This window comes from Lotus japonicus, chromosome 3, assembly GCF_012489685.1.
Source record: "Lotus japonicus ecotype B-129 chromosome 3, LjGifu_v1.2".
NCBI classification, from domain to species: domain Eukaryota; kingdom Viridiplantae; phylum Streptophyta; class Magnoliopsida; order Fabales; family Fabaceae; genus Lotus; species Lotus japonicus.
Genome location: NC_080043.1, coordinates 64,713,844 through 64,736,225, shown reverse-complemented (window position 1 = coordinate 64,736,225; position 22,382 = coordinate 64,713,844). Strand labels below are relative to the sequence as shown.

Genomic DNA, 22,382 nt, shown 5'->3' with positions numbered 1-22,382 from the left:
AGCTAAAATTTGACAAAGGGGGAGATTGTTGTTCCTTAGTTATGATGTCTGCATTTTAGCTAAGTTAAGTTTTTGGCCATCATGTCGGACCCGATGTCACAACATCTTTCCTGTGACATCTGTCCCTGCGAAACCTGCAATGAGTTGGCTAGGTTTTTTGTGAATCTTCGTTCTGATTACTTGGTGATCAAGATAGGGTATTTCTGGAAGCTTCTGTACGCCGTGAAAGGATTATATTATATGTGATCAAATCAGTTTCAATGATTTGATATGAGATTATATGGGAGTTTTATTTCTGAAATAGGAAACTTATTATTGAAGATTTTTCTGAAGATTTGTTTCCTACTAACTCCCTGAGTGTTGTGTGGACTTTTGCTTGTCCAAGCCCATCAAAGACAAGGCCTGTATGACTGCTATATATGAAGACCGAAACCTAGTGTTAGGTAGAGAGCTTCTGTTGAGTAAAACTAGGGTTTACTCTTGTCTGTGTTCACACTTGTTGTTCTCTCAGCTTATTCATGTATTGATTCTTTTGCTGAGAGTTGATTTTGTTGTTGTTTGATCATGAGATCTGTCTTTGCTCTTGTTGTAAGCTATTGAATCACTGTGGCAGTGATTGAGAGAAAGTGAGAGGGGCTCTCATACTTAGGAGGAGGACTAAGTAATATTCCACGGGTAGAGATAGGTAGAAAAGGATGTGAACTGGGGTAGTTCAATTATGACCTTTTGTGTACAATTTCTCTAAATAGTGGTTTATCTTTCCCTTGGGTGAAAACCATCCAGACGTAGGTGATTTTGCACCGAATTGGGTTAACAATCTCGTGTGTCTTGTCTCTGTTTATGTTCCTTATATTGCATATTCAATTAACTGTTTTTTATCATGTTGTACAAGATGTCTTAGACATCTGGTAGAACATCTGTCCGGGTGTGCCAGAATTTCATTTTTAAAAGGAGAATGATCACTATTTCCATTAATTCGAGTTTATTTATTCATCTTCGTAAGCATTGCACATTTTGCTAACTCATAATTCTTCAATGACTTTGAGATTCTATCTCTACTCTCTCATAGTAACTAGAGTGGCAGTGTGCCTACGCCATGTTCCTCCTCCGCTGAGGTAGCGTATCACAACTAAGACATAAAATTTTCAAGAAATATGCACCATTGATGAAATATTCAGAGCATCTTACAACTTATTTTCTAGAAGATCAATTTCACATTATATTTTATTATTCACGGGTACAATATTATAACGACAATAATATGGTTCAAATTGATAAGCTCCTTTTAAAGCTTATGTTATTATTCAAGTTTTATATTTTAAATACCAAATTAAATTTTAGTTACTTTTATTATCTTTTTCTTTGAGTTAATGAAAAATTTAAACGTGGGAAAACCCCTTCTAATTTCTTTTACGAGAAGCAACTAACAAGCTAAACAAAGGAGGTTGCACTTGTGTGTGAACTGATGAACAAATGGTATAAATAACTGCATGGAAATCAAAGACAAAAATAGAAAAAACGAGATTGATAAACTGTCCAACATTAAACTATAAACAAAACAAACAGAAACAATTGTAAGGCATATGTATGATAAGTAACAAATTTCAAGTGCAACACACCAGCAAAACAACATATTCACACTCTTGATACCTTTCATGTGTAACAACTTTCGTAAAACCTCCAACCCAAGACAGCGCTATTTAACTAACAAAAACAAATCTGTCATGGTAGGATATATATATGTAACTTGTGTCGCCCATTTAACCATCACATCAAACATTCCATTTGTCTCTTCATGCATTTTGAATTCATAAGTGAAACAAAATGTGGAAGAGATCCTCAAGTATTAAGATGTTGACAATCCAAGCTTTATCCATTCTCCATAAGCCTCACTTCATCCAGGATTTTGATGAATTCACCACCAGTCCCACAAAACTTGATCTAGATTCCAATGTCGAATCACCAATCCACCATGACGACAAAGAAGAAAAGTTTGAAGAACAGCCAGAGTTTAGTTTTGCTTCCGCTAATTCACACGGAACGCTAACATTTGCTGATGAGATCTTTGATAATGGTCAAATCCGACCATCCTTCCACGACATTGACCAAATACCACTGAAGAAGATCTTCATTCAACACAATAGCGATTTTAAATTTGAACAAAGTGATATTTCAAAAGAACCGCGTATTGAACAACTACAAAATACAACATTGGTGAAGTTGGATGGTTTAAATGAGGGGTGCAATAAGAGCAACTCCACAGGGTTCTCAAAGCTATGGAGATTCCGAAGAGACTTGAATTTTCGAAGCAACAGTAACAACAAAGACGCTTTTGTTTTGCTGAATCCTCCAATGTTTGCAAGACCCAACAAGGCGAAGGTAAAAAACGTGAAGGTGAGGAATACAAAGCAGAAAACAAAGTTGTTGGATCATGAGAAGCTTTATGTGGCGAATAGAATGAGGGGTGAAAGAAACAAACGCAGATCATTCTTGCCTTATAAACAAAATTTGATTAGGCTATTTACCAATGCGAATAGCCTTAGCAAGAACCTTCATCCTTTTTGAGATTCGCAAGTCCTTTAGCTATTTTGGAAGGTCTGTTCTATAAATGATAGAACAAACCATTTCTACACACAATTTTTGGGGATTATTAGTAGTTTACTAGCTTTAGGTCTCACCAAAATTATAATTTGGGGATTTTTTTTTTCTCTAGATGAAAATCAAGAGTTCCCAATTCCCAGGATAATAATGTAGACTGAATAACTTTTTTGTACTATGACATGTAGTAAGTTGTATATGTAATTATGATTGATTATGGATGAAATGGATAAATATTTACCATTTTCTTTGCTACGAGATTGCATCACATATATTTAAAATAGAAAACTTAGTACCTAGAAAACATTACTTTTTCAAGTAATTAAAATGTTACAGTTGTAAATATTCTAAACGACAACGGATTGCCATGATTTGGTAGTTCCCTTTGGAAAATATGAAAAAAAGCTTATTATTTTAATTTGTTATGTTTAATACTATAAAGAATTCAATCCATTTTTAATCAATTTTTAGTTCACATATCTAAAAATAACCAAATATACTATAATAAAGCTACAATTTTTTTGTTACTGAAGAAAGATGAAACAAATACCTGACCTAAGAGAGAAGATGATCCAGTAAAAATTGAAGACTAAAAAGAAGTTCTTGTGAACAGAGGAGAAATCTTCAGGTGCGAAATTTATAAAGTTTTCTTTCAAGGAATTTCTGAAATAATTTGATGAAAATAGATGGAGGAATTTAGGTTTCCAATTTATAAATAATGATGAGAGATACTCCAAAAACATCTTGAATATATTAAAAAACAGTTTTCCCTCCAAAAGGGAGAACAGAAGGGTAAAAGGTTTTTTTCCCAAGCTAAAGGATGAAATTGGAAAGTGTTAAAGCATGAACCTTTCGAAAGGAGTTTCTTCTCAAACAAGGCTTGCCAGGGCGTGTTGGATTTAGATTAGACTCACCTTACCAGATCGTTTGATAGAATTTGATTATTACATTAATAGTGGACAAAAGTTTTACATTACTTGATATTTTATTTCATGAACTTCCCAGCTAGCGGCTCTTTTTCCGGCCAGCCTAAATAGCCACAATGCCGAATAGCATCTCATCTAGCCTAAAGGTGTCACAAATAAGTGAAGACCATGTTATTTCGTAGAGAGGACCAAGACAAGAAACATTATGTCCAGAGGATATCCGAGCGCACTCGAGAGCTCAACCAGTTATGAGATTATGAAGTTATCTTGAAATAATCTCCATCTCAGAGGTATCTAACACTTCATTGAGACTCTTTTTAAAAGGAGAATTATCACTATTTCCATTCATTCGAGTTTATTTATTCATCTTCTTAAGCATTGCACATTTTGCTAACTCATAATTCTTCAATGACTTTGAGATTCTATCTCTACTCTCTCATAGTGACTTGAGTGTCGGTGTGCCTATTCCATGTTCCTCCTCTGCTGAGGTAGCGTATCACCACTAGGACATAAAATTTTCAAGAAACATGCACCATTGATGAAATATTCAGAGGATCTTACATCTTATTTTCTAGAAGATCAATAAGGATGTTAAAAAATTCACATTATATTTTATTATTCACGGGTACAATATTATAACGACAATAATATGGTTCAAATTGATAAACACCTTTTAAAGCTTATGTTATTATTCAAGTTTTATATTTTAAATGCCAAATTAAATTTTAGTTACTTTTATTATCTTTTTCTTTGAGTTAATGAAAAATTTAAACGTGGGAAAACCCCTTATAATTTCTGTTACGAGAAGCAACTAGCAAGCTAAACAAAGGAGGTTGCACTTGTGTGTGAACTGATGAACAAATGGTATAAATAACTGCAAGGAAATCAAAGACAAAAATAGAAAAAAGGAGATTGATAAACTGTCCAAGATTAAACTATAAACAAAACAAACAAAAACAATTGTAAGGCATATGTATGATTAGTAACAAATTTCAAGTGCAACATGTAACATCCCGACTTGAAGACTGGCCTCACGGTAACAACACGAGTCTTTTCAGTGTGCTTTGTCCTCACTCGCGCACTTCCCGGGAAAACTTCCCAAGAGGTCACCCATCACGATATTGCTCCAAGGCAAGCACACTTAACCATGGAGTTCTTATTAGTTGGGCTCCCGAAAAGAAGTTGCAATTTGTTGTTATGGGTAGTACAATCAAATCATATATGCCCTCCTGAACTGTATAGTCCATCCCTACACTGTCTCGGAATACCTCTTGTTCGGGTGTGAGATCGGTTCTGTCATGTGCCCCTCCGCCTAGAAGCCTGCTAGGAGCCGCTCCTTGTCCGTGCCTCACTGCACCGGCGATCACTCCCCGCCCTCGTCGGCCCTGGGTGTCACAGGCCCACCAACTTCCGCTTGGTTCGTCCCCGAACCACACCGTACTGGGAGAGGTCGGCACTGATACCACTTGTAACATCCCGACTTGACGACTGGCCTCACGGTAACAACACGAGTCTTTTCAGTGCGCTTTGTCCTCACTCGCGCACTTCCCAGGAAAACTTCCCAGGAGGTCACCCATCACGATATTGCTCCAAGGCAAGCACACTAAACCATGGAGTTCTTATCAGTTAGGCTCCCGAAAAGAAGTTGCAACTTGTTGTTATGGGTAGTACAATCAAATCATATATGCCCTCCTCAACTGTATAGTCCATCCCTACACAGTCTCGGAATACCTCTTGTTCGGGTGTGAGATCGGTTCAGTCATGTGCCCCTCCGCCTAGAAGCCTGCCAGGAGCCGCTCCTTGTCCGTGCCTCACTGCACCGGCAATCACTCCCCGCCCTCGTCGGCCCTGGGTGTCACAGGCCAATGTAACACCCCGATTTCTAGGTGTCACTTTAGTAACCAAAAATAAACTTTACGCGGAAAACAGGTAATTTTTTTTTCGTTTGATTCCTTTAAATAAAAGCGATAAAGAAATAAAGACAAAACCCAACAACTAAACTAACCGATATACAATATAAACACTTGTACAGCCTCAGCTGCACTCTCCCGTGACGCACACTCGCAGTGACTCCAAAGTAGTGTGCCCGCAGACAAATATATACAAATATATAAAAGTATCAAAATATACAGTTATCCAAGAGAAAGTCGGCACCCAAAAATGGCCTGAACAAAAGACCCCTACACTCCGACAGTCTCTCTGTGATCCTCCTCAAAAGAACCACACAAAAAGCCACACATCGGAACCTACCCTGTCCCAAAAGAAACTGACGATCAGAGCTCTACACAAAAAATGACGCTAGCCTAACCTACCCTCCCAGCTCAGCTCACCAATCCTCCTCCTCCTCATCGCTGCTCGGTGAGTAACTCTCCCCACTGCTCTCGGAGTCAGAGTCGGAATCCACCGTAATCATCTCGGTGTCCAAATCCATGACCTCCCTCCTAACTGTCCTGCGCACCGCCCTAGTCGAGCCGGTCTCCACATCCACCTCTCCTGTAAGAACATCCTACTCCACCACCCTCATCAGGGGGTCCACATGGTAGCCGTGTGGTGAAGAGAAAGATAAGAGACGTGAGGCAGATGGGACAACAGACTCCCTCCTCGGCTGCACGAGCCTAGAGGACGACGCCACGTCGGTAGGGGCAATGGCAGTAGCAGGGGGTGGCGCAACAGGTGCAGCAACAGCAGTCTCGATCTCCGCCGGGTCCTCCTCAACAGAAGGTGAAGTCGGGGGTGGTGCAGGTGGTCCATGACCAGTGCGTGGTCCACAGTGAACTGAGGGCGGCAAGTCAAAACTCAGCTCCATACGCCGTAGCACTCCTCTCGTCAGGCGTCCTCACTCATCCGTCCGGTCCTCCATGACCCTTCCCCTGTACGTCGCTCGGTGACCAGCAACATCGATCACCCAAGCGGTGGGAGCATCCCTATCCACCAACTCATATCTGATCCCCCTCGAGGGAGAGACCATCGAGAACCAGTCGGCCATCGACATCTGGCAGCAGGCCGACCGCCCAAACACAAACATGAAACCAAAGCCAAGGCGCTAGGGTCAACTCACAGAATAAAGTAGATATACACTCAACATGTGATATGGGGTATAAATATATATGTTGTTATATAACATATAGATAATCCTAGCATGTTATGGCTCTAACAATGCTTCAATAACCAAACATCACATAATTCAAGTCAGAATGAATGTATGCGTGAAATGCACAATATGATCCGGATTTGTGACGCGTTCCCGTTCGCCACAAGTGAAGCATTCCCGTTCTTCACTATGAGTGAACCATTCCCGTTATTCATCCTGGATGAACCATTCCCGTTATTCATCCTTGGTGAACCATTCCCGTTATTCACCGTATGATGAACCATTCCCGTTATTCATCATATATAAATTGGTGAACCATTCCCGTTTTTCACCATGAGATGCACAGGTGAACCATTCCCGTTATTCACCCGATTGATGCAATATGGTTAGCCAAACATCGAACCATTCCCGTTATTCACCTGATTGATGCAATACGGCCGTTCAGGGGCGTTTTGGTCCAAAATAAACGCTCAAAACCTCAAAGTTATCAGTTCGGAAAACAAATTTGACAGCAATGATCCTAACGACATCCGTGACAACAAATCCTAAAGGCACGAAGTCAGATTACGTCTTTTCGACAATAAAGTTTCGAAATGTGAGACAAAAAGGGTTTTGAATCAGTTTTTCAGATCCTTGACAACTGGATCGCAATCGGCGATTACTGACAGAGGTTTTAGGCTCTTGGGAACTTAGGGAACAAACCCCAACCAAGAAATCAGAGAAATCAGACAGTTTTACAAAAAGCTCAAAACTGTGAGCACAGAAACGACTTCAGAAACGCAGTAGGAACAGTAATCAGAGGTAAGAATCATGCTAGTTACCTCAGTACCTCGAAGTAGGGACGAACTGCACGAAGATTGGTCGAGTTTTCGCGAAAATATTTTCTCCCCCAAGCTCCCTCAAACTCGCGGCCTTGAATGGTATGGAATGGAGATATTTTAATTTTTCGAGCTATTTATAGGCAGGCGAAATCGCGAGAAAATGAAAATTTCACGATTCCGATTTTTGCAGCACGTTCACCGAGGAATTCTAAGAGAGATTCTGGCATCAGAATTCCAGAACTCAAAACAAATATCTATGGTTTGGGAAAAACGATATCTAAAATCCCAAAAGCGGTGTAAGTTAATCTGTCCCGAAAAACTACTTTTTGCTGTGATGCTCAAACGACAAAACTTCCTTCTGAAGAAAGATTGGAACCTATCGTGCGTACAATCCCGAATAGAAAAAGTCTTCATCCATCGCTCAAAACTAGGGTTTCGAAGCAAAGAAATTAGCGTCGTCGGACCTCCGATAAGTGAAACCTATCGTGCGTACAGTCCAGGGTTCCGAAATGAAACGCTGGTCGAAGGAAAAATAAAGAGAACCTTTAAATTTTCCGAGAGTTCGAAATCTCACTTAAAACGTTACTCTAAAAGCGATATAGCCTATACTGGACATGCTCGCCATAAGGCAGGTGTGCAGACGACTCGCCCTCACTCCGGAAGCAACTACGCAACATTCCTCAAGCAATTCCTGAACTTTCTTCTTCATTAATCTTTCTCAAATAGCAAACTCCTGTCACGCTTACACTGATTCTACGCGTGAGTCGGAAATTAACTTGTTCTGAAAATCCAGGTCTTACACAACACACCAGCAAAACAACATATTCACACTCTTGATACCTTTCATGTGTAACAACTTTCGTAAAACCTCCAACCCAACACAGCGCTATTTAACTAACAAAAACAAACCTGTCATGGTAGGGTATTGTTCTTGCCAAGAACATAGACTCGAGGCATAGTACCTAGAGTGTGTGTGGAATGCGATGTGAATTCTTAGAGAGAGAAGCTCTTAACTGCTTAGAGATAGAGAATAACTGAATTTCAATGTTGTTATTTGCAAAATGAGCTAAGATTCCCTTACAATTGGTATCCCCGTCCTATTTATAGGGGAAGGTTGGGCCTTCGCGCCCTTCGACTATCTTTATGGGCCAGTTAGGCCTCGGGAAGCGAGGTTCAAATGTCCCGGTTTCGTCCTGAGCCTAAGGTCGAGCCTCCTGGGCGAGGGACCCTGGGGTCTTGCCCAGTCCACAAGTCCACAAGACACCGAGCTCGAAGCATGAGAGCTGAGCGTGTCTTTAAGTAAAACTGGGGCGACAACCTTAAGGAAATTAACCTAGGCTAAAACTAATGTTCAACAGAAGAAAATCTTTGGCCGACATGGCCTATTTACATAAGGTTTTTTATAATCTAAGCTTCAGACTTTTGGCTGTGACTTCCTCTTCCGGGCGACCTGAGTCCACAAGTAGGCTCTTAACGATGACGTTTGATTCGCTCGCCCTGGCGTGACTGCGCATGCAACCTAAGTCATGATCTTTTCGTACGTGTCAGGTTTATGCCACGCGTCACATCTCGAAGTGACACAAAAGTCAGCAAATCTCCAGAATCTGAACCACCCGCTTTGAAGCGTCTTTTCGAGTCACATCGAATCCTTTCATTTTTGAATTCCACCAATCAGTGTTAACGGTTACAATTTCTCCTTTATGCATCCTTCCCACTTCCCCAAAATTTCGCAACCAAACTTATGCTCTTCCCTGACATCATGGGGCACGATCCCCTTCTTCCTGCTCGCACGTCTTTCTTGACACGTCACCTCTTCACAAATTCAAACCTTCAAGAACCCATTCCTCAGTCTTTCACCTTCGCTCCCTCTTGGTCACTGTAGCAACCTTCACCCTGAAGGTATGAAAAACGGTAGAAGGGGGGGGGGGTTTGAATAACGTTTTCAAGATAAAACTTCCACCTTAAAGATTTTAAAAAAATCTTTTCGAGAACTAAGTGCTAAAGATGAGAGATAGAAAAGCACACAAGGATTTTATCCTGGTTCACTTGATAAATCACTCAAGCTACTACAGTCCACCCGTTAAGGTGATTTCATCCTTCTTAGAATGAAGGCAATCCACTAATCAGGTATGTGTTACAACTGCACTTGAAACCTACAAGTGACTAAAAATACACTGACTTAGCTCACACTAAGATTCACTCTCTTAGTCTTCTCTAGGATCTGATCAACCTTGATCTTGTAACACCCCGATTTCCAGGTGTCACTTTAGTAACCAAAAATAAGCTTTACGCAGAAAACAGGTAATTTTTTTTTTTCGTTTGATTCCTTAAAATAAAAGCGATAAAGAAATAAAGACAAAATCCAAAGACAAAACCCAACAACTAAACTAACCGATATACAATATATACATCTGTACAGCCTCAGCTGCTCTCCACGTCACGCGAACCCGCAGTGACTCCAAAGTAGTATGCCCGGAGGCAAATATATACAGACCCAGAAGTTTGAGTGAGAAAGTTGTAATTACACTCCACTAGTAGAAAGTCGGCCTCAAAATGGCCTAAGCAAAACCCCTACAGTCCGACTAACTCACTGTGATTCCTCAATAAGAGAACCACACGAAAAGCCATGCGTCGGGAACCTACCCTGTCCCAAAAGCAAAACGAATCAGTAACACCCCGATTTCGGTGGCATCACTTTAGTAACCAAAAATAAACTTAATGCAGAAAAACGTGAATATTTTTTTTCGATAATAATATAGACAAGACTGAATTAAATAAAACCCAACTGCGAAAAGCAACAGAACTAATGTACAATATATATATAACAGCCCCCGCTGTAAGTAGCTAGCCACGTCACGAGTAAACCTCCAGTGACGGGTAATAAGAAAAGTAGCGCCCGTAGGCAATATGTACAAACCAAAGAAAAAGGTAAGTGTCCGCAACACCATTCCTCAAAACTGAGAATAAGCTGGCCCATCGGCCTGAAACAAGACCTCCTGTAACACCCCGATTTCCAGGTCACTTTAGTAACCAAAAATAAACTTTACGCGAAAAACAGGTAATTTTTTTTTCGTTTTCTTTCCATTAAATCAAAGCGATAAAGAAGTAAAGACAACACCCATCAACTAAACTAACCGATATACATCATATACAAAGGTACAGCCTCAGCTGCACTAACCCGTCACGCGCAGACGCAGTGACTCCAAGGTAGCATGCCCGTAGGCGAATATACATAAACCAGCACTGTAAGCAAAAAGTATCAAAATACAGTTATCCAAGAGAAAGTCGGCACTCAAAAATGGCCTGAAAGAAAGACCCCTATACTCCGACAGACTCTCTGTGATCCTCCTCAAAAGAACCACACAAAAAGCCACCACATCGGAACCTACCCGATCCCAAAAAGAAACTGATGATCAGAGCTCTACACAAAAAATGACACTAGTCCTAACCTACCCTCCCAAACCAGCTCAGCTCACCAATCCTCCTCCTCCTCATCGCTGCTCGGCGAGTAGCTCTCCCCACTGCTCTCGGAGTCAGAGTCGGAATCCACCGTAATCATCTCGGTGTCCAAATCCATAACCTCCCTCTTGACTGTCCTGCGCACCGCCCTAGTCGAGCCGGTCTCCACATCCACCTCTCCTGCAAGAACGTCCTCCTCCACCACCCTCATCAAGGGTGTAACACCCCGATTTCGGTGGCGTCACTTTAGTAACCAAAATAAACTTAATGCGGAAAAACGTGAATATATTTTTTTTTTCCGATAATAACTAAGACAAGACTAAATTAAATAAAACCCAACAATAACAATAATCGGAACTAATATACAATATATAAACAGCCCCCGCTGTAGTAGTAACCTCGTCACGAGTAAACCTCCAGTGGCGGAAAGAAAAGTGTAACGCCCGAAGGAAAAAGGTACAATCCACAAGAAAGGTCAAGTGTTCGCAACACCATCCCTCAAAACTGAGAATAAGCTGGCCCATCGGCCTAAAGCAAGACCTCCTAAGTCCAACCAACTCTCTGTGATTCTCGTAAAGAACCACACAAAAAGCTATAGGTGGGAAACTACCCTGTCCCCAAAGAAAACAAATGATGTTCAGAGCTAAGACTCTACTCCTACACTAATCCCATCTCGAGGAGCTTACACCAGCACTAAAACCTACATGCTAGCATGATCGTCGCCCGAATCTGAATCCAGAACGACCTAGTCTATGTACACCATCTGTCCTCCTCTCGCTACCGCGATGCGCTGCTGTTCCAGCATCTCCACTCTAGTTCCCCCCGAAGGGTGAACCGTCATGAACCAGCCCGCCAAAGACATCTGACAAAGGGCGTTTGTCCGCCAAAGCACACACAGAAGACGCGAGGGTCAACTCCAAAGAATTATGTAAATAATACCACCAATAGATACAGATAAGGAAATAGCCACTTAGGCTTATAGCTAGGGATAACATCCTAGGGTTGCATATTTCTCAATGAACATAAACGACAGTAATCACAGTTAACATGCCTCAAATAGAATTAACAAGTACCAAACACACTCATCAACTAAGTCAGTATGCATGTCGCATGAAATGATATGCAGGTTAACCCAGTCAACCAATATGCAATCCGGAACGGATGGGCATCAAACGGATCAATCCTAGCACCAGCAACGGTGGGACCATTTCTGCCCGCGTGCCTCTTACACCACACAAAGGTAGCCAGATCAGCATAAAACCCGAAGGCCTGCCATTCGGTCTGCTACTAAGAGTCACCTAGCAGCGCTCTTACGCGGAAATCCCGGTCTTATAACCATTTTGGAATCCGCCGTGGTCCGGTATCTCGCCGTGTTTAAACCACTTAATGAGTGCATGCAATGCAGTGATTAGCCAAACAACGTCTCCGACCTCACTCGACACGTCGCCACGTGTTCTAGCTAAATTAATGTCTCTAAAAGCTTACCCTAAGGTAAAGTCGATTCTGCGACAAAATACAATAATCATAAAATGAGTGCAACCACTCACGATGACTCTTCGGGTCATCAATGCTCTCACGAAGTCTCACGCTTCAGTGAAGTTTCATGCTCTCACAAGGTCTCACGCCTCAGTGGAGTTCCATGCTTTCCACAAGGTCTCACGCCTCAGTGGAGTATCCCGCATTCACAAGGTCTCACGCCTCAGTGAAGCTTCATGCTGTTCACGAGGTCTCACGCCTCAGTGAAGATCCATGCTTTCCACAAGGTCTCACGCCTCAGTGGAGTATCACGCATTCACAAGGTCTCACGCCTCAGTGAAGCTTCTCGGCTCATCCCTTGGATGGCTAACAAACTGCTCAACGAGCGAAGGAGTACCAACATACTCAGAACTTACCAAACTCCTCAACACTTGGATCCGACGACACTCCTCGTTTTTCCAAAACTATGACTTGTCTTCCAATGCCTTCCTTCGAGGTTGTTATCATTACTTAAAGATTTTGAGGTTATTTAAGGTCTTATGAATTTTCTTTATAAAATAGATTCCATTTCGTCTTATCGCAAGTCTTATACATTTGCAGGATCTCCCAATCCCAAGTCGCTTCCAGAGGATGTCTCGATCCACTAAACAAAATTAAGGCCCGAACCTCGTTCGTCCTATCAAACTTTCTCAAAACTCTCAAAATAAAATCGGCATGACCTGCCCGCTATTCTCACCATTCAGAATCTCAGATTCCAGTACAGAGCATATTTAAATCATCACAATCAACAACATGTCATATATCAATAAATCGCATCATAAACACTTAGCACTTAGCATATAAAGCATGCACCACACATCCTAGATTACCCACATAGCACATAGCATGTAATTCACTCTCAAAAACATTCAGTAGATGGATCGTCTACATTGTCAGCCGAAGCCTCGGAAAACATTTTTCCAATCAAGCACAAACAAGTGCATAAACAGTAAACAATGTCGAAAGCATCGACCCTAAGCATTAACTAGAGATTCAGTGAGAAGCCCTCACCTGAAAGTTCTCCAGAATGAACTTCCAACTCTTCCTCACAATCAAAGTGTTGTTCCTCTGGAAATTCCTCTAAAGTTCCTTTAAAACAAAGTCACAGAAATACTATGAGAATCTATCAAAAACTAAGCTATCGATACTTACTAAGGTTACTCGAAGTAATCTATACTCTAAGGTACGATAATCTAGCGCGAAAGACAAGTTTTCGGAAAAGGAAATTTTCCTCCTCCTCCCCTATAGGGCTCGGCCACTTTTCACAATTGTGGGGCTCGATTTTTCTTCGATCAAACTTGGTTCCTATGCTTTCATAAGTCGTAACTAAGGGTATTCTGAACTCGGAAAAATTATCGGATCAAAAACTGTCGCAGGGGTATTTTGGTCATGATTTTTAACTTAGGATTTTCAAAACTGAAATCCCAAAAATAAAATTTTGCAGGGACGTCACCAACGACGTTTATGACAAGTAATCCTACTAGCACTAAGCTAAGGCGATAGTTTTCAGCCTAAAGGTTGAAGCTTTACACCAAAAACTCCAAAAATGGGTATTTTAGGTTCAAATTGATTCCGGCGGAATTCCGGCGACATAACGGAAAATCTAATCCGGAAGAAGTGATCTTGGGCACATATAGAAGAGGTTTAGAATCAGAAATGAAAGATTCAGGATAGTTTTGCAAAAACCCATAAACTATCCACTCAGAAAACTCTACAGAAAAGCTATGGAAAAAGCGATCAGAGGTAAGGATTAGCGACTATACCTCGAAACCTTGAAGTAGCAACTGATTGATCGACGATCAAGCAAGTAATGAAGAAAACTCTTCTTCCTTCTTCCTTGTTGAAGCTCGCGGCCTTGGAGAGAAAAATGGAGGAAAATTTGTGTTTTTCTTCCTTTCTTTGCTATATATAGAAGATGGAAATTCGCGGGAAAATGAAAGTTTCGCGAATCTGATTTTTCCGGCGTCATTCTCCGTGAATTAATAGATATGTTTTGGCAAAAGAATTCCAAAACTATAAAGAGGTCTCCTTGTATTTTTGGCAACTAATGCATAGTCGGTATAAAACTATTTTACCCGATAAGTTGCTTTTTGCATCGGATGTCGGAATGGAAAACTTCCTTCTGAAGAAAGATTGAAATCATCAAGAGAAATGGGTGTACGCGTGTAGAATATTCATTTGAAGCTCTGAATAGAAAAAGTCTTCATCGTCGAGAAATTCTAGGGTTTTGAAATACCAGGGATTCGGTTTCGGCAAACTTCCGATGATTGGAATCGGACGTTCGTAGATCCTAGAGTTTCGCCTCGAAACGATTGTGATATATGGAAAAAGAGAAGTTCTAACATTTCTCTGAAGATTTTTGGAATTAACTTCCGTCGTGCCTAAAAGTGAAAATTAGCTATATACTAGGGTTTCTGACCTAGGTTTAAGCGTATAACGATCGTGCTATAACTTTTATCGACTTCAATACGAACCTCAGACTTTTCCTGAACTTTCTCCTTCATAAATTTATTTCATTTGGTAAACTCTTGTTCAGGTTTCCTTTCACGATACATCAAGCCTAATCGTAAATGGAAATCTCTTCCACTTATTCTAAGCTTAAAAACTTGGGTCTTACATTACTACCCTCCAAAAAGAAAGTTTCGTCCTCGAAACTTAGGGTTCAGTAAAAGCTCTGACTATTGTTCTTGATCTTTTCCTCTAACTCCCATATGGCATCGTCTGTGTCTTTGTTCCAAATAACTCTTACTAAAGCACTCTGCTTTCCCTTCGATTGTTTCACTCTTCTAGTCCCAATGTTGACCAACGGCGTCTCAACAGACATATCATCTTTCAACTTGCCGAGGTTTAACTACAATCATCAATGATAACACCACTAAAACTCTTACTCGAATATGATCTCCAGCTTCAGAAGTCAATCTTTACCCTAAGATTCTCATTCCACTTAGCAAAATTCACTCGCTAATCTCTAGCTTGTATCACCGAAATCCATAACAAGTTTCATTCACTCTTAGACTTTAAGCAACTTGTCCAAATATGACAACCTCAAGTGTTCATCTTAATACTAACCTTTCCTTTTCTGTAACTTGATCACCATCTCGTCAATCAACTTCTTAATCTCTCTATCAAATTCTAACCAACTTCGAGTCCTAGAAACTTAAGACAACAATTCATAGACTTAAAACCTGAACCTTCACCAAGTTTGGACCTCTAATGTCCGTTAATTCTTCAATGCTTCCTAAATGAATATCCATTTCTTCAAACTATATCTCCTTCGCAAGAGAACTTATACTTAATGCGAACTTTTTCCTCCCAGCTCGACTAATCCTCGATTCAATCAAGTTAATCTTACCAATCCTTCTATCAAAGTCCATAGCCAGCTCTGATTCCGAATATCACCCCCTCAATATTAAGTTGATCAAGCCTAATACATCGAAGGTGAAATTTAGAAAAACCCACTGGAACAGTCAATGAGTTCCTATCATCCAGTAGTCACAATATCCTGATGTTAAATCCTTAAATGATTCCGCTACGGAACTACACACCCTCAACATAACACGTATACTACCCATAAGGAATCTCTCTAAGATTCAATCTTCAGCTTCTAACTTCTTGTTAAAAGCATTGGTGCAGAACTATTTTCTAGGTTTACCGTGTTATTCTAAACCTCGTGTAATTTCTATAGCTAAAATACGAGCTACGGTCAAATAAGGTGTTAATAGGCGTAATAACTATAAGGTCAAAGCTTAGACAGTATAAATAAGTTAGGTGTGTTTGCACACGCTACGAGAGTAATGGAATATATTATACTGAAATGAGAAGAAATGGTTAGAAGGTTACCATCGTTCTTGCGCTCTCCTCTGATAAACCCCTCAGCTCTCTCACCGTCCATGGTGTAAACTCTTGCTTTAGCAGCAGGACGCTTTCCACGAGCAGTGTTCACGGTTGGCTCCGTCTTGGGTGCTCTGCACTGATCGGCAGTGTGCCCCATTCTGTTACAATTAAAGCATTTGGGCCTCTTGTCGGGACAAGCATTAGCATAATGCCCCGACTCCCCACATCTGAAACAGGTCATCTCCTTCTTCAAAGTCTGATCTCCGGGACCTCCAGCAGTACCCGTCATGGGTATGTAAGATCCTGAAGTAAATCCTCTTCCAGCAGGACGCTGATATGGCCCCCTGCTCTGAAATTTCTCTCTGCCCTGAAAATTTTGAGAGCCCGACCTCATCGGCCCTCCAGTTCCAGTCCGGTTCTTCATCAGTTCCACTTCCGTGGCTTTCTCAACCAACGACTGAAATCGCATGATTCCCAGCGGCCTCACTGAGTCCTCAATATCAGGCCTCAGTCCATTTACAAAGCGCTTGCACATGTAGCGCTCATTCACATGATCATGAAAGAATTGAAAATGCTTCGCCAAAGATTCCAGCTTTGAAGCAAATTCCGGTACTGACATACCTCCCTGACGGAGTGTCAGAAATTGTGACTCCCGCTCATCCCGAGCACTTGTTGGAAAATACTTTTCCAAGAATGCGGTCCGGAATGAGTTCCAGCTAATCTCCTCGTGATTGTCTTCCATAATTCCTCTGGTGCCCTTCCACCAGTACTCAGCATCCCCGAGTAGCAGATAAGTCGCCATGCCCACTTTGGCACCCCCAGCAGTTTGTAGTACGCCGAATATCTTCTCGATTTCCTGAATCCAGAGATCCGCTTTGTCTGGGTCAGTACCACCAGAGAACTTTGGTGGGTTTTGCCTCCTGAAGTCATTGAGGCCTTTGTTTTGGTCCAGAGTTACTTCCCTCTGGCGCTGATGCTGATCACGTGCCTCCTCAGCAGCACGCCTCATCGCATTATCATTTGCCTGCGCTGTTACCGCTTGGGCCTGCGTTGTTACCGCTTGGGCCATAGTGGCCATCATCTCAGTGTAAGATCAAGTTTTGATCTAGTAGTGCAACTCTAAGTTTTGATGATTACAAGTTAACCTTTTGATATGAACAATTGTGGTACTCTAACGTGTTTTTCTGAGTGTGCTATTTACAGGCTCTGACCTCAACTCAATCTCACACAAATCAGAAGCACTGTGTATAAAGGGTAACCCAAGCAACGCTTTCGCATTCACCATGTTCAGTATGAACAGTGGAAAAGCTTCAGAAGTTCTGAAGCTATACAAACTCTGATGTGGACTCAGTCGCTAGAAGCTCTGAAGATCCAGAAGTTCTGATAACCAAGAAACACTGAAGGATCAGATGTTCTGATGGTGTAGAAGACTCTGAAGATCCAGAAGCTGAATAGTGGAAACTCTGAAGTCCAGAAGCAAGAAACTCTGAAGGCCATGTTCTTCCCTCTGAGTTCAGAATCAGAAGATACAATGGTCAGAGTATCTGTGCTTTCCCTCTGACTCTGATCAACCGGCTTCACAAGTTCCAATATGAAGTATTCCCCTGATCAGAAGTCTCCTAGGTTAAAAGGTCAAGTCGCTATCCAAGTACAAAAGCAAGTGTACCTTCCTGACGACCTACCTAACGTTCTCAGCCACAGCAGAAGCTGGATTTTCCAGAACTGCCCTCCAACGGTAGCATTTCCCATGCAACGCTCAACCCTAATCCTTGGAGTATATATAGAGGCTGAAGATTGAAAGAAGCGGCAAGAAGCAACACACACGCGCAAGACATATTAAAAATATTCTAAGCTTTCTTTCATCTGAAATTCATTGTGTTTACTATCAGCTTTTTAGAAGCAAATCTCTTGTAAACAATTCTTTGATAAACAGTTTGTTTAGTTCCTTTAGGAGATCAAGGTTGATCGGATCCTAGAGAAGACTAAGAGAGTGAATCTTAGTGTGAGCTAAGTCAGTGTAATTGTTAGTCACTTGTAGGTTTCAAGTGCAGTTGTAACTCTTACCTATTTAGTGGATTGCCTTCATTCTAAGAAGGAAGAAATCACCTTAACGGGTGGACTGGAGTAGCTTGAGTGATTTATCAAGTGAACCAGGATAAAATCCTTGTGTGCTTTTCTATCTCTTATCTTTAGCACTTAAGTTCTCGAAAGATTTGTCAAAATCTTTAAGGTGGTAGTTTTGTACTGAAAACGTTATTCAAACCCCCCTTTCTACCGTTTTTCATACCTTCACTCAGCTAGCTGATTAGTATTCACCATGTTCTGTTAAGTTAAACAAACAGTTAGTACTCATCATAAGATAGCATCTAGTATAACTATACAATATGATTAAGCAATAACTTCAATCAATTTTTAAGCGAAAAATCGCTTGCAGACAATCAATTTTCACTCTTTGCAGAGTCACACAACCTAGCACAGAAGACCTATTCCCCAACAACTCCCGAAAGACTCGACCGTGCTCTGATACCACAATGTAACACCCCGATTTCGGTGGCGTCACTTTAGTAACCAAAATAAACTTAATGCGGAAAAACGTGAATATATTTTTTTTTTCCGATAATAACTAAGACAAGACTGAATTAAATAAAACCCAACAATAACAATAATCGGAACTAATATACAATATATAAACAGCCCCCGCTGTAGTAGTAACCTCGTCACGAGTAAACCTCCAGTGGCGGAAAGAAAAGTGTAACGCCCGAAGGCAAAAGGTACAATCCACAAGAAAGGTCAAGTGTCCGCAACACCATCCCTCAAAACTGAGAATAAGCTGGCCCATCGGCCTGAAGCAAGACCTCCTAAGTCCAACCAACTCTCTGTGATTCTCGTAAAGAACCACACAAAAAGCTATAGGTGGGAAACTACCCTGTCCCCAAAGAAAACAAATGATGTTCAGAGCTAAGACTCTACTCCTACACTAATCCCATCTCGAGGAGCTCACACCAGCACTAAAACCTACATGCTAGCATGATCGTCGCCCGAATCTGAATCCAGAACGACCTAGTCTATGTACACCATCCGTCCTCCTCTCGCTACCGCGATGCGCTCCTGTTCCAGCATCTCCACTCTAGTTCCCCCCGAAGGGTGAACCGTCTTGAACCAGCCCGCCAAAGACATCTGACAAAGGGCGTTTGTCCGCCAAAGCACACACAGAAGACGCGAGGGTCAACTCCAAAGAATTATGTAAATAATACCACCAATAGATACAGATAAGGAAATAGCCACTTAGGCTTATAGCTAGGGATAACATCCTAGGGTTGCATATTTCTCAATGAACATAAACGACAGTAAATCACAGTTAACATGCCTCAAATAGAATTAACAAGTACCAAACACACTCATCAACGAAGTCAGTATGCATGTCGCATGAAATGATATGCAGGTTAACCCAGTCAACCAATATGCAATCCGGAACGGATGGGCATCAAACGGATCAATCCTAGCACCAGCAACGGTGGGACCATTTGTGCCCGCGTGCCTCTTACACCACACAAAGGTAGCCAGATCAGCATAAAACCCGAAGGCCTGCCATTCGGTCTGCTACTAAGAGTCACCTAGCAGCGCTCTTACGCGGAAATCCCGGTCTTATAACCATTTTGGAATCCGCCGTGGTCCGGTATCTCGCCGTGTTTAAACCACTTAATGAGTGCATGCAATGCAGTGATTAGCCAAACAACGTCTCCGGCCTCACTCGACACGTCGCCACGTGTTCTAGCTAAATTAATGTCTCTAAAAGCTTACCCTAAGGTAAAGTCGATTCTGCGACAAAATACAATAATCATAAAATGAGTGCAACCACTCACGATGACTCTTCGGGTCATCAATGCTCTCACGAAGTCTCACGCTTCAGTGAAGTTTCATGCTCTCACAAGGTCTCACGCCTCAGTGGAGTTCCATGCTTTCCACAAGGTCTCACGCCTCAGTGGAGTATCCCGCATTCACAAGGTCTCACGCCTCAGTGAAGCTTCATGCTGTTCACGAGGTCTCACGCCTCAGTGAAGATCCATGCTTTCCACAAGGTCTCACGCCTCAGTGGAGTATCACGCATTCACAAGGTCTCACGCCTCAGTGAAGCTTCTCGGCTCATCCCTTGGATGGCTAACAAACTGCTCAACGAGCGAAGGAGTACCAACATACTCAGAACTTACCAAACTCCTCAACACTTGGATCCGACGACACTCCTCGTTTTTCCAAAACTATGACTTGTCTTCCAATGCCTTCCTTCGAGGTTGTTATCATTACTTAAAGATTTTGAGGTTATTTAAGGTCTTATGAATTTTCTTTATAAAATAGATTCCATTTCGTCTTATCGCAAGTCTTATACATTTGCAGGATCTCCCAATCCCAAGTCGCTTCCAGAGGATGTCTCGATCCACTAAACAAAATTAAGGCCCGAACCTCGTTCGTCCTATCAAACTTTCTCAAAACTCTCAAAATAAAATCGGCATGACCTGCCCGCTATTCTCACCATTCAGAATCTCAGATTCCAGTACAGAGCATATTTAAATCATCACAATCAACAACATGTCATATATCAATAAATCGCATCATAAACACTTAGCACTTAGCATATAAAGCATGCACCACACATCCTAGATTACCCACATAGCACATAGCATGTAATTCACTCTCAAAAACATTCAGTAGATGGATCGTCTACATTGTCAGCCGAAGCCTCGGAAAACATTTTTCCAATCAAGCACAAACAAGTGCATAAACAGTAAACAATGTCGAAAGCATCGACCCTAAGCATTAACTAGAGATTCAGTGAGAAGCCCTCACCTGAAAGTTCTCCAGAATGAACTTCCAACTCTTCCTCACAATCAAAGTGTTGTTCCTCTGGAAATTCCTCTAAAGTTCCTTTAAAACAAAGTCACAGAAATACTATGAGAATCTATCAAAAACTAAGCTATCGATACTTACTAAGGTTACTCGAAGTAATCTATACTCTAAGGTACGATAATCTAGCGCGAAAGACAAGTTTTCGGAAAAGGAAATTTTCCTCCTCCTCCCCTATAGGGCTCGGCCACTTTTCACAATTGTGGGGCTCGATTTTTCTTCGATCAAACTTGGTTCCTATGCTTTCATAAGTCGTAACTAAGGGTATTCTGAACTCGGAAAAATTATCGGATCAAAAACTGTCGCAGGGGTATTTTGGTCATGATTTTTAACTTAGGATTTTCAAAACTGAAATCCCAAAAATAAAATTTTGCAGGGACGTCACCAACGACGTTTATGACAAGTAATCCTACTAGCACTAAGCTAAGGCGATAGTTTTCAGCCTAAAGGTTGAAGCTTTACACCAAAAACTCCAAAAATGGGTATTTTAGGTTCAAATTGATTCCGGCGGAATTCCGGCGACATAACGGAAAATCTAATCCGGCAGAAGTGATCTTGGGCACATATAGAAGAGGTTTAGAATCAGAAATGAAAGATTCAGGATAGTTTTGCAAAAACCCATAAACTATCCACTCAGAAAACTCTACAGAAAAGCTATGGAAAAAGCGATCAGAGGTAAGGATTAGCGACTATACCTCGAAACCTTGAAGTAGCAACTGATTGATCGACGATCAAGCAAGTAATGAAGAAAACTCTTCTTCCTTCTTCCTTGTTGAAGCTCGCGGCCTTGGAGAGAAAAATGGAGGAAAATTTGTGTTTTTCTTCCTTTCTTTGCTATATATAGAAGATGGAAATTCGCGGGAAAATGAAAGTTTCGCGAATCTGATTTTTCCGGCGTCATTCTCCGTGAATTAATAGATATGTTTTGGCAAAAGAATTCCAAAACTATAAAGAGGTCTCCTTGTATTTTTGGCAACTAATGCATAGTCGGTATAAAACTATTTTACCCGATAAGTTGCTTTTTGCATCGGATGTCGGAATGGAAAACTTCCTTCTGAAGAAAGATTGAAATCATCAAGAGAAATGGGTGTATGCGTGTAGAATATTCATTTGAAGCTATGAATAGAAAAAGTCTTCATCGTCGAGAAATTCTAGGGTTTTGAAATACCAGGGATTCGGTTTCGGCAAACTTCCGATGATTGGAATCGGACGTTCGTAGATCCTAGAGTTTCGCCTCGA

The 22,382-nt window shown here is 41.3% G+C and overlaps 1 protein-coding gene across 1 annotated transcript; it reads left to right on the top strand.

The window, feature by feature from the left end:
* The first annotated feature begins 1,851 nt into the window (after positions 1-1,851).
* On the top strand, positions 1,852-2,565 carry LOC130744513 (uncharacterized). The gene has a single exon (XM_057596688.1). The coding sequence runs from the start codon at positions 1,852-1,854 to the stop codon at positions 2,563-2,565; it is 714 nt and encodes a 237-aa protein (XP_057452671.1).
* The last annotated feature ends 19,817 nt before the right edge of the window (positions 2,566-22,382 follow it).

Excerpts from the sequence above, each read along its gene's own strand:
- LOC130744513 (XM_057596688.1), top strand. The coding sequence starts at position 1,852 with ATGTTGACAATCCAAGCTTTATCCATTCTCCATAAGCCTCACTTCATC.